The sequence below is a fragment of the Talpa occidentalis genome, unplaced genomic scaffold (assembly GCF_014898055.3).
Source record: "Talpa occidentalis isolate TD23 unplaced genomic scaffold, MPIMG_talOcc4v2.1 talOcc4.7, whole genome shotgun sequence".
Classification (NCBI taxonomy): Eukaryota; Metazoa; Chordata; class Mammalia; order Eulipotyphla; family Talpidae; genus Talpa; species Talpa occidentalis.
Window position 1 is genome coordinate 95,069,614 of NW_023605083.1, and position 14,118 is coordinate 95,083,731.

The 14,118-nt window shown below is 40.0% G+C and overlaps 1 protein-coding gene across 1 annotated transcript in view; it reads left to right on the forward strand.

The window, feature by feature from the left end:
• Positions 1–14,118, forward strand: part of DNAH9 (dynein axonemal heavy chain 9) — a 321,611-nt gene that overhangs the window by 269,892 nt on the left and 37,601 nt on the right. The window contains exons 58-61 of the mRNA XM_037492667.2: positions 2,314–2,484; positions 4,165–4,287; positions 9,400–9,593; positions 11,629–11,777. Coding sequence (XP_037348564.1) covers positions 2,314–2,484; positions 4,165–4,287; positions 9,400–9,593; positions 11,629–11,777 — 637 coding nt within the window. The remainder of the gene's footprint in view (positions 1–2,313; positions 2,485–4,164; positions 4,288–9,399; positions 9,594–11,628; positions 11,778–14,118) is intronic.

Sequence of the window (14,118 nt, forward strand, 5' to 3'; positions counted from 1 at the left end):
GCATTTTCAGAGAATGGAAACACAGACCACACATCCTGTTTTGCCAAAGTTTTTTGAGCAGGAATATATTTAAATGTATGTATTTGCTTTTATACAAGCAAAAACTCTTCAAGAGCCAGGTTTTGAATGGATTTGGGAGTTCCTAACATCATTAAGATGGAACTTAAGTGGTTATAAGTTATTTTCCAGAGGCTCAGAGAGGGTTAATGGGCATGCTTACATGTTAGAAGTGTGTCCCCACTGAAAAGACACATCTCTAGGGGTCCCTGCAGACTGAAGCCATGGCAGGCGAAATAACATTTCTCAGTGAGATTAGGTAGATAGAACATAAGGTACTGGACTTGCACTGGAGACCCCAGGGCCTGAAGACCTGTTTTGTCTTCAAAGGACTTTTCAGGTACTTTCTTTGGTTACAAAGGTTTAAAAATAGGAAGATTTCTCACAAATTCCCTTTTCAATTTTCATGAAATTTTGGAAGATTTGGCAGCACTAAACTCATGTTTCACACAGACAAATTTGCTGAAGCAAAGGGATGACTGCTCTCCCAAAGGGCATTCGCCTTCTGAGTTCCACAGCCCACCCCACCCCTGCTCTCTATTTGGCCTCACACAACTAACCCCTGAAGGTTTTTGAGTTTGAGACCCCGGGTCTGGCACATCCTTTATGTTATATGTGAAGATCTGGACTGGATTCTTGGAAAGACAGTAAGCCATGGCCCCCATGCTCAAGCCACTCAAATCTGGTATCATTTGAAAAGATTAAAAACTATATAAGACACAAAGCAATGGAAAAGGGCCCTGAAAAAGTGACCTGGTAGTTAGAGCTAGCAACTGTTAGCAGAAGAGACCTTCTGGAGGAAAACACACCCGAGATTAGCACTAAAGTTGTTCAGACTTTGGAAGTACAAGAAAGAAGAAGGTCCTTTTCAGATGGAAAGAAAAAAAGAGTCAAAATTAGTTTAGTGTAAGGAAAATGCTAGGTATTTTAATCTCTTTAGATCTTTTCCTGAATTGTGAATCACTTTGTTTAAACTTGGTAACTAGAAATTCTTACCTGATCATCATCATTTTGAGAGTTTTAGAGAAAAGCCATAGTAATCACCTGGGGAAAACTATACCCAGTCTCTGAAGATCAGTTCTGCAAGTGGAAGCTTTCCAAATTGTTCCATGTGGTGCTGGGAGGCATTATTAGCCTCTAATGAGCTATTATTCCAATCTAAATCCTACCAAGTGAGGGCAAACATCACAATGGATTGGGTAGAAGGCAGTCAACAGATTTTTCTAGAATCAGCAAAAGTGAATGAAAAAGGAAGACTGCAAGGATTTCGATAACAAGAAACACCATGGAACTATGAAATAGAGAGAGGAATCCACTTTTTTCCCCGTTTTGCAAATGAGAAATGTTAGATTCGTATCTTACGTGGTTTTCATTGCAACTCAAATATTTAGTATTATAAAAACCTAAGATTTTTTTCTTCGTGAAATTACAGAAGGAAAGTAAAGACTAGAAATCTGCATAGCTAAGAATTGAATAGGTTCCATTACAGTCTGAGTTTCATTTTCTTGAGTGATTAGTTCTATTTACATGGCATTCAAAATGTGCTTTACTAATATTTCTTTTATAGTCAATGTCTAAGTTTAAAACAATGGTAATTTGGATCATTTGATTTTTATTTCATATTATTCCACAAATGTACACAATGCACAAGATGTAACCAAAGTAGGCTATGCTCTGACCATCGCAGGAAGGGTCCTTGAAATAAAGAACACATAAGAGGATTTATCAAACGACTACAATGAAAACAAAAGAAAACAAAGAAACAGGAACTTCTGACCATTACCAAAAGAAAATACAATTAATGAAAAATATCCTAAGTTCCTATTATGTACAGAGATCTCTTTTTAGAAACAGAAGTGTACAAGACAGTGATTCGACCATCAAAAATTTTATAATCTAGTGTATAGAATCATTAATCCCAGCCAGTTATTTTCAACTATGTTATCTTTTTAAAGCAGATAGCTCTTCAGCAAAAATCTTGTTGGATTTTAAATTAATTATTTTAGTCACCAAACATTAATTTCTCTGTTTAAATCTCTGTATGCTCTATAGCTTTGCCTGCTTTGAGACAAGACAATTCATATGCACAAACTAAGAAAAGAGCTAATAGCATGTTTTCTTGTAACCACTGTCCTTCTTGGCAGGACCTGCTGATTAAACATTTCTGGCAAATTATAATAACCTTCACAAGTAAGACCACTAGTTATATACAAGGAGAACTTCAAATTACCATTTTTCTACCTTCTGCACCCCCAGGCCTTCAGTATTGTCTTCCAGAAAGCTGTGGAAAAGGCTACTCCTGATGAGAACCTCAAGGAGCGGGTGACCAACCTAATAGACAGCATTACCTTCTCTGTGTACCAGTACACCACCCGCGGGCTCTTCGAGTGTGATAAACTGACCTACCTTGCCCAGCTTACTTTCCAGGTAAAAGTGGATTGAAGAAGTTTCCAGAAAACATTTTATTTTCTAGTGCTCCAACAGCAGGTATAAAGATACTTCTTTTAACATCTCTTCCCATAGAATGCAAACTACAGCACCCTAGGCAGAGACATCAGGCAACAAAATCCAATATGGCACACCACACTGCCCCCCACTGTCCCATTCATGGCAGGCATGCTTAATCATTCATTACTCTTTTCTTGCTGACCCTGATGAAGATTCTCCTCAACATAATCATCCAGCAGCCATTACAAATCCATCCAAACTGGCACTGAAGATAAAACTGAATGACCATACCAATAACTATATTCTTCTTGACATGCTCTAAGAACATTGTCAGAGTTCCCTCATTATTTATTTACCTTTAGGATTTCAAGTTTATCATGCCAAACTTCCACTAGAATAATATCTGTAGCCATAGCAGCCCGGGCCTTAAAATATTCTTTTTTTTATTTTATATATTTTTTACATCATTTTTCATTTTTGCACAATGTATGCTTTTTCATCTTGGTTGTAGTCCCATACAATTCCCACCCCCCTTATTTTGACCATAATCCCTCATACCCTCCCCCTCAGTGTGTCTCTGGCTTATAGTTGCTTGTTGATTTTGATTTTTACTTTATTATAATTAGCCTTTCTCCTGGTTCCTTATTTAGGTTTTCTAAATATTCTTTAACAACTCTGCTTCTCAGGGACTCAGGAGCTTCCCATCAGGGATTTTCAATATTAGTAAAAAAAAACCCTGGTCTTCCACTTAGTTTCAGCATTAAAACAAAACAACAAAAAAAAATGAAACTAAATTTCCTCACATTTATTTTTTTAATCCTTTAGTAATTGGGATTTCCCTCCATATATAAATTGGGAGTACAAACTGGATTATCTTGAAGGCCTCACCCAATGGTAGAAGTGAGCTATCCAGTGATGACATCTGTGTTTGACTCTGTTATTTCCTCAAAAATTTTTTTCTTGTGAGCATTCCTGTCTGTAATCTCAGCAGAGAATACCATTTGAAGGGGGAGAAGAATTTCCCAAGCACCTCACAGTGTGAACCATTAGCCCTAGTCAAGCCAAATTCTGCACTCTCCCCTGCACATACCTCAGTAATTCTCCTTTCAAACCTCTACACTTCCCCCTCCCTGGAAAGCCTCCCCTTCCTGTCTAAATCTTCCTATTTCTTAGCTCTGCCAAAGTCTAATTCGAAACCACTTACTGACAGTTCAATCAAAGCAATCTCTCTACTCCAGCTTGCGGGGCACCCCCTATTCTGGAACCTCTTTAGCATTATTGATTCATATATGCATTTTTATTTTGCATATATTCATATGTTACTTTGACACTCTCCTCAAATCCTGTCATTTGTATGTGTCATCTCCTTAGTTAGTTTGCAGGAATGTATTCCGTGGCACTTATGATTGATGCATAAAATGCTTGTAAACCAGGATAAATACTCATTCACTGGGTGCACTGATATTTGGGGTAAGAGATGCACACAGAATTTATCTGCAATGATATATACTTTCTTCCACTTGACCCTCTATTCCAAAATTGATGGGCAAGCTCTAGTATTGGAAGCAGCAGTAATCACATTGAGTGACAATCCCTAAGATCTCCAGGACCCAGTGATTACACCAGCTAAAGAAACAGTGTCATTCTTCCACATTGCAGATCCTGCTCATGAACCAGGAAGTTGGCATGACAGAGTTGGATTTCCTGCTTCGATCTCCCCTCCAGACAGGTGTCAGCAGTCCAGTGGAGTTCCTCTCCCATCAGGCTTGGGGTGGCATCAAGGTCAGTAGAAAAAGGCCCTAGAAAAAAAATCAAGTTCTCATTTCTTGGGGTTTTTTCCCTGACATTTGTCTCCATGAAGTCAGTGGGGCGCTCTAGTGGGCTTAAAGCATGGAGCAGTGTTAAGTGTAGGTGCATCCCTTTGCTTGCACCCCCACACCAGAGCTCACCTTCCTTGGACCTGCTGGGAAGACTGGATGGAGAAGGAGCAGGTGTAAAGGATACAGTAAGATGCTAAATGTTTCTCTGTCTCAGCTGAGCTGCTTTTTACCTGTCCATGCTGGAGCTGGAATTGGCCTTCTCTGTGACCCTGGGGTTGCTACGGCAAAACTGCCTCAGCGCTTTTATGCAACAAACAGATGCCTGGACTCTGCTCAGGCATCCCATGTGAATCCTAACTCAGACTCAAAGTCAGAGATGCATTCTGACCTGGAATTCTTGGTGGTTAATAAATAGCTGACTACAGAACAGAAGCACCAGGTAGGAAGTGGGTAGAAGATGGGTAAGAACAAAGAGAGAAGAACAAAGAGTGGTCAGTGGTGGTGGAATATGAGTGTTAGTGGTGAGTGCACTATGGTGATAATAGCTGGTGGAGTACCCCAAGTATTACCTCAGTTAAAAATTAATTTTAAAAAATAAATAGTATCTTAAAACTACACTACCTTCTTTCATTTTCATATTCATAATTATTATTTTTTAAAGAATTTTTTTAAGATTTATTTATTTATACAAGAACTGGGGTACAGGCCAGAGGCGCAGGAGGGCAAGAGAATTTCACCAGAGACAGAGCAGGAAGCAGAACAGGCAGACGACTGGAAACACTGCTGAGGGGAGCAGCAGGCAAGACAGGAGAGGTCTGCCACGCCATGTGGGTATCTCCCTGGCAGGCCAGGAATCGAACCCACACTGCAGAGGCTGCGTACAGCTTCACAGTGCTGTGCTCAACCTGCTGAGCCATGGGGGAGGCTCCTTGATAAGTATTATTTCTTTTCATTTAACATAAGGAAACTGAAATAACACACCTTATAAAGTAGCAAATTCAGGGCACAAATTCCAGTCTGTCTGATGGTAAATTCCGTTTTCTTTCTGTGTTGTTTAGCTTAGTTTTGTTGGGATGCAATGAATGTTGAAAAGTTCTCGACTCTAAGTCACTGTCAGTAGGGACCAGGCCTGCATTCACAGGGCCTGACATGACGCCCAACAGTCAATGGTGACTGAGTGGATCCCAGGGCCAGAAAGTGGAGGCATGCTCTCTCCCGGCAGCTGCCTCCATGTGGGTGAATGAGCACCCACCACTGATTTTGGTGCTGTGTGAGAAATAGCATCTACATAAAATGAATCCTATGATTTTTCATGTTTGTTGCATTTTATATACATAGCACAAATAAGTATGAATCTAAAGTAATATGATTGACTCTCAATCCCTATGTTTTTTACTAATTTTTTATTACTGAACTCCTGGAGGAGGATCCTCCCTTGTCTTCCAGTTACTAACAGACCTGGGTATTCTTTGGTTTGTGACAGCATCACTCCAATCTCTGCAGCTGTCTCCTTCACATGACCAGTTTCCCTCTGTGTGACTTTGAGTTTCTTCTCTTCTCACAAAATAGAAAATTAGTGCCCACCCTAGTGACCTCATCTTACCTAGATTATGAATACCCTCTACAAATCCAAGATCACATTCACGAGTCTGGAAAGTTAGCTCTTCAATATTTATTTTGTAGGGCACAATCCCCATCAAATTATGATTATTTATTACCCCACTCTTAGGTGTATATATCCTGTGGTTGACATAGGTTGTGCCTCATAAAATTTGTCCATAAAAGGAAAAACTTTAAGGAATTGTGTGTTGCCCACCTGGGTCATATCCATTTGCCTTTCTCTATACTACACTACGAAAATCATACTGAATAAATGATTCAAAAGCGCTCTTTACTGCTTTCGTTTTACATAGCTCAATTCAAAAGCTACTGTGCATTTCAGTTTCATTCCTCTTTTTACAAGCTAGATGCCTTGCTTTGCTTTGCTTTGCTTCACTTTGCTGTTTTGTTTTGTTGCCTAAACTCATCTGACTGTTCAGAGGCTTTATCTCTATGAGCTTGTTATGTGGATCAGCAAAGACCCATCTCTGTCAAACTCAAGCCCAGTGCAGGATGTAAGCAGGTGAAACACACTACAATGTGTGGAGCACATCACTGAGCCTTTGACAAATGCTCTTTTTGAGGGTTCAGTGGATTTTTAATCTAAAAAAAAACAAAACAAGTATAATTGAATAGGAACATGATAAAAATAATTTTTTTAGCATTCTATCTGATAAGGAAGGTTGATTGCTTTGTTTCCCCAGAAGAACTAGTAAGCAGGTAATGAGTGAAATCTTTGTGATAAAATACTGCTCTCATTATTATCCCCAGTAAGGATTTTTTAAGTCTCATCAAATGCTGAACTTTTAGGTAATGCATGTTCTGTTCTTCATTAGAAAACCTCATCTTTGATGCACGCTTTTGTTAGCCTTTGAAAAGGCCCCTCACTACCATCCTGGATGCCAATTTAGCGCAGTTGTATTTTGCTACACAGTCCAATGTAATTAGGTTAATTAGTCATTTCCATTTAGCTTATTAGAAGGCTAAAAATCCCTTCCCCTCATTTGGAATATTAAATGTTGCAATTGTGTTCAATCCAGAGCTTCAAGGAAGTGTGTTTCAGACCCAGTCATGGCATTTGGGAGCACTGATCACAATGTAATTTGCTCAGTTTTGTGGTGACACCAGAGGGGGTAATGGGACTGCAGAAGGGTTAGTGACAATGCAAGCTGGGAAGAGGGGGTGAAGTGGCTGCCTGGAAGAAGATGAAAGTTAGCTCCTCCTCGGCACAGAGAGAAATAATTACAGCAGCTGCAGCCTGTCAAGAGCCCTCCTGCTGGCTGCCCAGATGTCAAACTTTATTAATTGAGCACTTCCTGAGTGCCAGGCAGCCTATAAGGCCTAAAGGAAACAGACGAAAAGCCTGAGAAGTTCTTGCCCACAGGGAACTCACAATCTTATGGGAGTAACAGACCAGTAAATGAGCAATTGCATCTCAATAACTACAGGGGCCCTGAGATAGCACAAGGGAGGCCTTTATAGTCTTCAAAGCACTCCTATCTACATTAGAGTGTGAGCTATGCAGACAACCATTACTTGGCCTCATTTTCCAAAGAGAAAAATCAAAGCCCATAAAGGTTTCAATACAGGCTCCAAATCATAAGAGGCTCCAATGGGACCAGAACTCTCCTCTCTCATTTCCTAGTCCCTCCTCTACCTTTCTACACACCACTCCTCGGCACTTCTCAGCATGAATGAAGGTGCTCTATGTGGTCAGGGTGAAAGTGGGAAATCACAGAATCTGTGGAAAAGGGCATATAAATTCAGGTCACATGTTCATGCACACAGGAGACTCAGCAAGTCCAGGTTATGTGTAAATAAGTGTCCTCTAGCTTTATTCCCTGTATCAACTATAAGACTTCTCTATTCCAGTTATGCTGCTTCTGATGATGTTCCACACTCTCCCCACTGCAGATTTTGGCTCTTATTGATTTATCCCCATAAAATGCCCTTCCCTCTCTCCACCTCTGTCTCTGCCCAATAGAATCCTATATACCTACTAAGGTCCCCCCTCATCTCCTAGTCTCCTTAACTTAAGAGGGTTACGTTCCTGAAAGGCATGTGTCTATTTTTTTCACTTTTACATTCCCAAGTTGTAGATATTCAATAATGTCTAATTAATTCATTCATTAAAATAACCAGAATGCACTGGTTAAAATTCATGGCTCTGTGGTAGGTCCTTGGGACACAGTCTAGCCATCCATCACATTGGAGAGACCAGACACATAAGCAAAGCTGAGTAATAATGTGAAGATAACTGTGTGTGGTTTATGTAGGTACTCTGAAGAAACAGAATTGATTCTCACCCAAATTTTATTTCAATATGAGACTAGAGATGCCACACACAAACCAAGCAGGTTTGGGAAAGTTTATGACTCACGTAATGAGATTTTCTGGGAAGATCCAGGGAACTTCTGAACAATCTAGAAATAACTTGAGAGAGTTAGGGTTAGGGTGTGCGGGTGGGGTGAGGGTTCCTATGCTTGGGCAGAAATGTACCTGTACAACTTCCCTCCAGCACCAAATAGGGAAATGCCTTGACTTACTGATCCACTTGCCCATATGTGGAACAGAAGAGGAAGAGGGAAGGAAAGAAACTATCAGTGGTCAAATATCTAAAAAATTGAGTCAGACAATTTGTCAAAGATATCAAATCGATGAGTAGCTATAAGTGATCCACTAAAGAAGTGTGAGAGGGCTTTGCTAGGTTAGAAACAACGTACCTAAAGAAGGCTGCGTTTGAACTACATTTTAACAACTTCTAAACCCTTAGCAACTAATAATCATGGCCAGTGAGAAAAGCAAGTAGAGTTTGGTAGAGAAGAGAATAGTACCTTTCACATAGTGAAAGCCAGGTAAACAAGAACTTAGGAATTAGTCTGGTATACTTCCAAGGCTGGGGACAGATGGGGCGGGAAGGAAGTCAATACCTGGGTAAATGGACAAATTGGAAAGAAATGCAAGATGAAGATCTGATTCCCAACTTAAGCATTTGGACTTAATTCTTATGGTAGCAGGCAACTCAGAAATTTTAGAGTTGCCATTAACAAAAAGTCAATGATTTTAGAGACATTTTGAGAGAGGAATTGACAGGAGTTGTTGAAAGAGGGCATGAAAGAGAGGAGTCCGGGACTGAAAGTGTGTAGGCTCCATGATCAGAAAAAGCCTGGCATTCCCTCTCTAGATGTAATACCCTGCAAGCCGTTGCTGCTCCATCTCTGCTGCTGCTGATAACCCACACACTTTGTTTTGTTAAATTTTGTCTTTTATTGAGGTAGTTTGTTGAAGTTGGGCTGATCAAAATCCATCCTCTTCCTTATGGTTCCTGGGGAAAGATCCAAGGCTCCAGACAAGAATGTACCTGAGACAGAATAATGTCTATAGCACCATCTCATCCCTCAACCACCAACTTGGTGCAAATTATAGGTTTCTTGAGAAACTGTGTTTCAAAGCAAGATTCTCTGAAATTTCTCAGGCACTTTCATCAATGGAAGAATTCTATAATCTGGATCGGGACATTGAAGGATCTGCTAAGAGCTGGAAAAAGTTTGTGGAATCAGAATGTCCTGAAAAGGAGAAGTTCCCACAGGAGTGGAAGAACAAGACAGCCCTGCAGCGCCTGTGCATAATGAGAGCCATGCGGCCTGACCGGATGACCTATGCCATGCGGTAGGGATGCGGGCTGCAGGGAGGCCCAAGACAGGCATGGGGCAGAATCAGCATGGCCAGACAAGTAGAACTGAGCTCGAAAACCATGTGTTTATAGTAACTGAAGCTTTTGTTCCAACATCCATAATCCCATGAATCCTGTTGCTCTGTGTTTGCCAGTATTTTATTCAGATCTTGAGTGGATAGTTTGGTTAGAGGTGTTCCTCCATTGAAAAGAATGCTGATCTCTTATAATGTGGTGGAAGATGGTGGGACCCAAGAACAGATCGAAGGATCATCCATTGTCATTGTCACAGGAAGAGCATCTCCATCACAAGAAGAGTGTGTCTGTGGATCAGGTGATGGAAGGATGGCAGAAATTTTGTGTGACAAGGGAGGTGGTAGGGTTGAAGATTTGAAGAGAGTAGGGAAGCTTGAAATAGGATCGTGAGAAAAGGAGGAGAAAAGGCTGACCAGAGAAAGAATTCCAAGTCACTAGTTAAGTTCCTGTGTTCATCCTGACACGACCTTCCTGCATGATTCCCTGCAGCAGTATGGAGCAGCCCAGGTGTCAATTCAGAGTTCAGTTGGTTAAAGTGTGGGTCATTTCAGGTTGGTGTGTTAGAATAAGTGTCCAGCAAGTGCCATAAGAATATTGGTAAAGAAATTACTAGAGTCATGGGTCTTGCAATCTGTGGAGACAGAAAGCAGATCACTTGTTACCTCAGACTAGATGATGGGAATAGGAATTATCTAAGTAGGTGTAAGGAATCTTTTTGGCAGGATGAAATAGTAAAACTGGATTATGGTGAAGGATTATAGAAGTCGAAAGGGTTACTTAAAGTGGGTAACTTTTATGGTACGTCAATTGTAGCTCAAGATGTGTGTGTGTGTGTGTGTGTGTGTGTGTGTTTGTGTTTTAAGTAAGGTGTAGACCATGGAGTCTCCACTGGATAGGAAAGAAGTGAAAATAATAAGGGAATGATAAACACTAGGGAGGATAAGATACTAAAAACCTGCTTTTGTAGTTTAACTAATATAGGTAAAGAAGAGGTTATATAAGAAAATGCTAAACAAATAGTAAGGATAGAAGTCAGAGAATGGGATGTTTCCATTTATGTTTTCAGATATAGAAAAATTTCCTAAGTAATGACAAGGATGAAGGTGTGGTCTTGGAGGTGGCAGGAATGGGGAAGAAATGAAGTGTTAATAATCTGCAGGATTATACACATTGATGTTGATGTCACCCAGGCTTGTGGCGAGGAAGTCCATGAGTCGTGTGTCCAAGGGCTCAGTGAATGAGTGACCAAAGATGTCATTGATGTGTAGGAACAGTGGTGAACAGCCAGGGGGTATTTCCCTAATAAAGCCACACCAGTAGAGAAGTAATTGTTTGCAAATAGTAGTCATAGGTGAGCAGGACTGTGATACCACTTTCCAATTCCGGGAGAGATCACAGCTAAGAGAATAAGGCCAATCAAGAAGACTACAGGACAAATAGTGTTCTTAGAGGAGATATTAAGACCCAGTGTTGAGCCAGATATTAAGTGGCTGTAGTACAAGGTTTTGTTGAGCAAAAAAAATGAATACTTTGGTCACTCTGGAAAGGAACATTGGTAAGTGGAGTAACATGAAAGAAACACAAAGAATGATAGAATTTGAAGATCTATCTAAAAGACTGGAAGATCTTAAATCGTGGGTAAGGAGGGAGGATCCCAGGGACATGAAGTATGGAGGACTTAGCTACCTTAGAGAAATCACTGGTTCTGGAAGTCTTCTGGTGGATGGTGGCAATGTGACAGGACACCCAGACTTTCAGAGGAGTCAGCATTGATATGGATGGGTGGGGATTTGGAAGGAGCCCTGTTCTGAGTGAGCAGGCGGGCAGCTAGCAGCACAGGCTTGATAAGTGGTGAACTTGGAGCTGGTTCTAGCTCTGTAATTACCAAGCCTGTGAATTTGAGCACCTCTTTCCATTTCTGTAGGCCTCTATTCTCAAATGTTGTTATTTTGTGACTGATATATGACATGATACATGTACTTTATCTTCTGGCAGAGATTTTGTTGAGGAGAAACTAGGAAGCAAATATGTGGTGGGAAGAGCACTAGATTTTGCAACTTCATTTGAAGAATCAGGACCAGCCACTCCCATGTTTTTCATACTGTCTCCAGGGGTGGACCCACTGAAGGATGTGGAAAATCAAGGTGAGAAGATTTTATCTTTCAGCTAAGCCTCATGAGCCTCATGTCATTTCATTCTTTGCATCTGTCTGTTTCTCTTCATCTGATTCAAGTCTCACACAATACCTGATATTTAAGGCTAACCACATAGAAACCAGTGTCACCACTGAACCAAAACCAGAGGTCACTGCCAAGGAAAGGACAGTTCTGGGCTAGATGAGACAGAATCCACAGCAGCAGCGTCGTGAGGTGATCTCATCCTGACACCACTCCCACCCACCCATCGTCCTTATTGTAGCTATCTTCCCTTCTGAAATAAAAGTGTGATCCTGTCAAAGGCTCCTATTGCCCTCAAAATTAAGTCCAAAGTTCCTAACTTGACTCACAGGGAACTTGGCCCTCCCTCCTGTTTCTCCAACCTACTTTTCATTATCATTTTCCCATTGCTGCTGTAACCAATGACCACAAACCTAGAGGCTTAACACAAATTCATCATTTAACAGTTCTGGAGGTCAGAAGTCATAAATGGATCTTACTGCCTCTCTCTTATAAAGACCCCTGGGATTTTATCAGGCCCGTTCAGATAATCTAGGATAACCTCCCCATCTCAAGTTTCTTAGTTGCGTCAGCAGAGTCCCTTTTTGCCATGTAAAATAACACACACACAGGTTCTGGAGATTAGGATGTGGACATCTCTGGGGATTTGTTATTCTGCCTATGTTTCCTTACTCACCTTTTTTGCACTGTACACTGTGGGCATTCCATTCTCCTACACATGCTGTTTTCCCTTCACCTGTACTCATTCTTCAGATAACAATTCAATGTCACTACCTCCAGAAAGCCCTATTTATTTGCCTTCCAAGGAGCTCCCATGGGCTCTTAGAGTGTCCTCTTTTTGTCTATCATATTTTAATTGTCTAGTGACTATTATATCTTCTCATGAGAGCAAGAGCTCCTTAGGAATAAGGTGTCTTCTTTACCACAGTACCCCTAGTTCCTAGCATAATGCCTTTTGTGTGATGACATTCAGTAAATAGGCTAAGTGAAGCAGTGAACAAATGAATAACTAATCAAAACTATAAAGCTAGCAGAACTTCACCATCTTGCAAAATTAAATAAAAACCTTACAGATTTGTATAGAGCTAGGTCTTTATCAATTGAAGTCCAGAAAATGTAACACAAGTCCATGAGCAACCTGTTCACTGTGAAAAAGAAAGGAATATATAGAACATGCCTGGTGGTTGAGGTTACTTGAGATAAAAACTATAATTTGACCCTAAAGAATAGATGAGATCTGTATAAGGGAAAGAATTATCTTATTCACTAACTTAATACATATTTATATTATAATCTCCTAAAATTTTCAATAAATAGCTGTGTGTATGTTTTAAATACCAATAATAAATTGAAATGAAAAGAGGTAGTTCCCCACTCCCCCTTCCCAGACACCATATTTTTTCTTGGTTTAGTCCTCCTGATAATTTTCTATTTCTTACTAATCATCTTATATCACTATATCCGAATTTAATTCATTGTAATATTTATTTATTCTCTTACATGGAAAATGAAAATTATTTCCCATTACTATCCATCCATTCTCCTTTTTTCCCAAAACATCAAAAATATTACTGAAATGTAGTTTATATGCCATAAATTCACCCATTTAAAGCATGTCCTTGAAAATTTGTTTAATATTTTCACAAGGCTGTGCAACCATCATCCCAAAAAGAATCATGCCCATTCTATTCTACCACCCCCCTCCCCACAACTCGAGTTGCCATAATTTACTTTCCATCTCTAAAAATTTGCCTACTGTGGACATTTCTTATAAATAGGAATCCTACAACTTTGTGGTCTTCTGTAACTGGCTTTTTTCACTTAACATCAGTATGGTAGCATGTATCAAATCTCTAGTCCTCTTTATGGCTGGGTGATACTCCATTGCATAGAGAAACTGCATTTCATTTATCCATTCACCAATTGATGGACATCTGGGCTCATTTCATCTTTGACTATTGAGAATCATGCTGTTTAAAATCATAACTAGAACAGAGAAAGTGCTCAGTAAATATTTTTTCAATGAATTAATAAATAAATGAATAAAAATCATAAGAACCATTGTAATAAGATACCCAGGGATTCCTAGCCAATTACCTCAATAAACTGCAGAACACACATACACATACACACACAAACTGTTGTGATAGCTAAATTACTCCTGACTTTCATTGTTTTATAAAGTTCTTTGTTCCTCCTGTCCCCTGAAGGTTCTACTCCTTTCATATTGACAAATCTGGTTTCCTCATTTTTTATTCCATATTTTCCCTTTTTGGAAGCTTTTATATACCCTGTTTATGAGCAATTT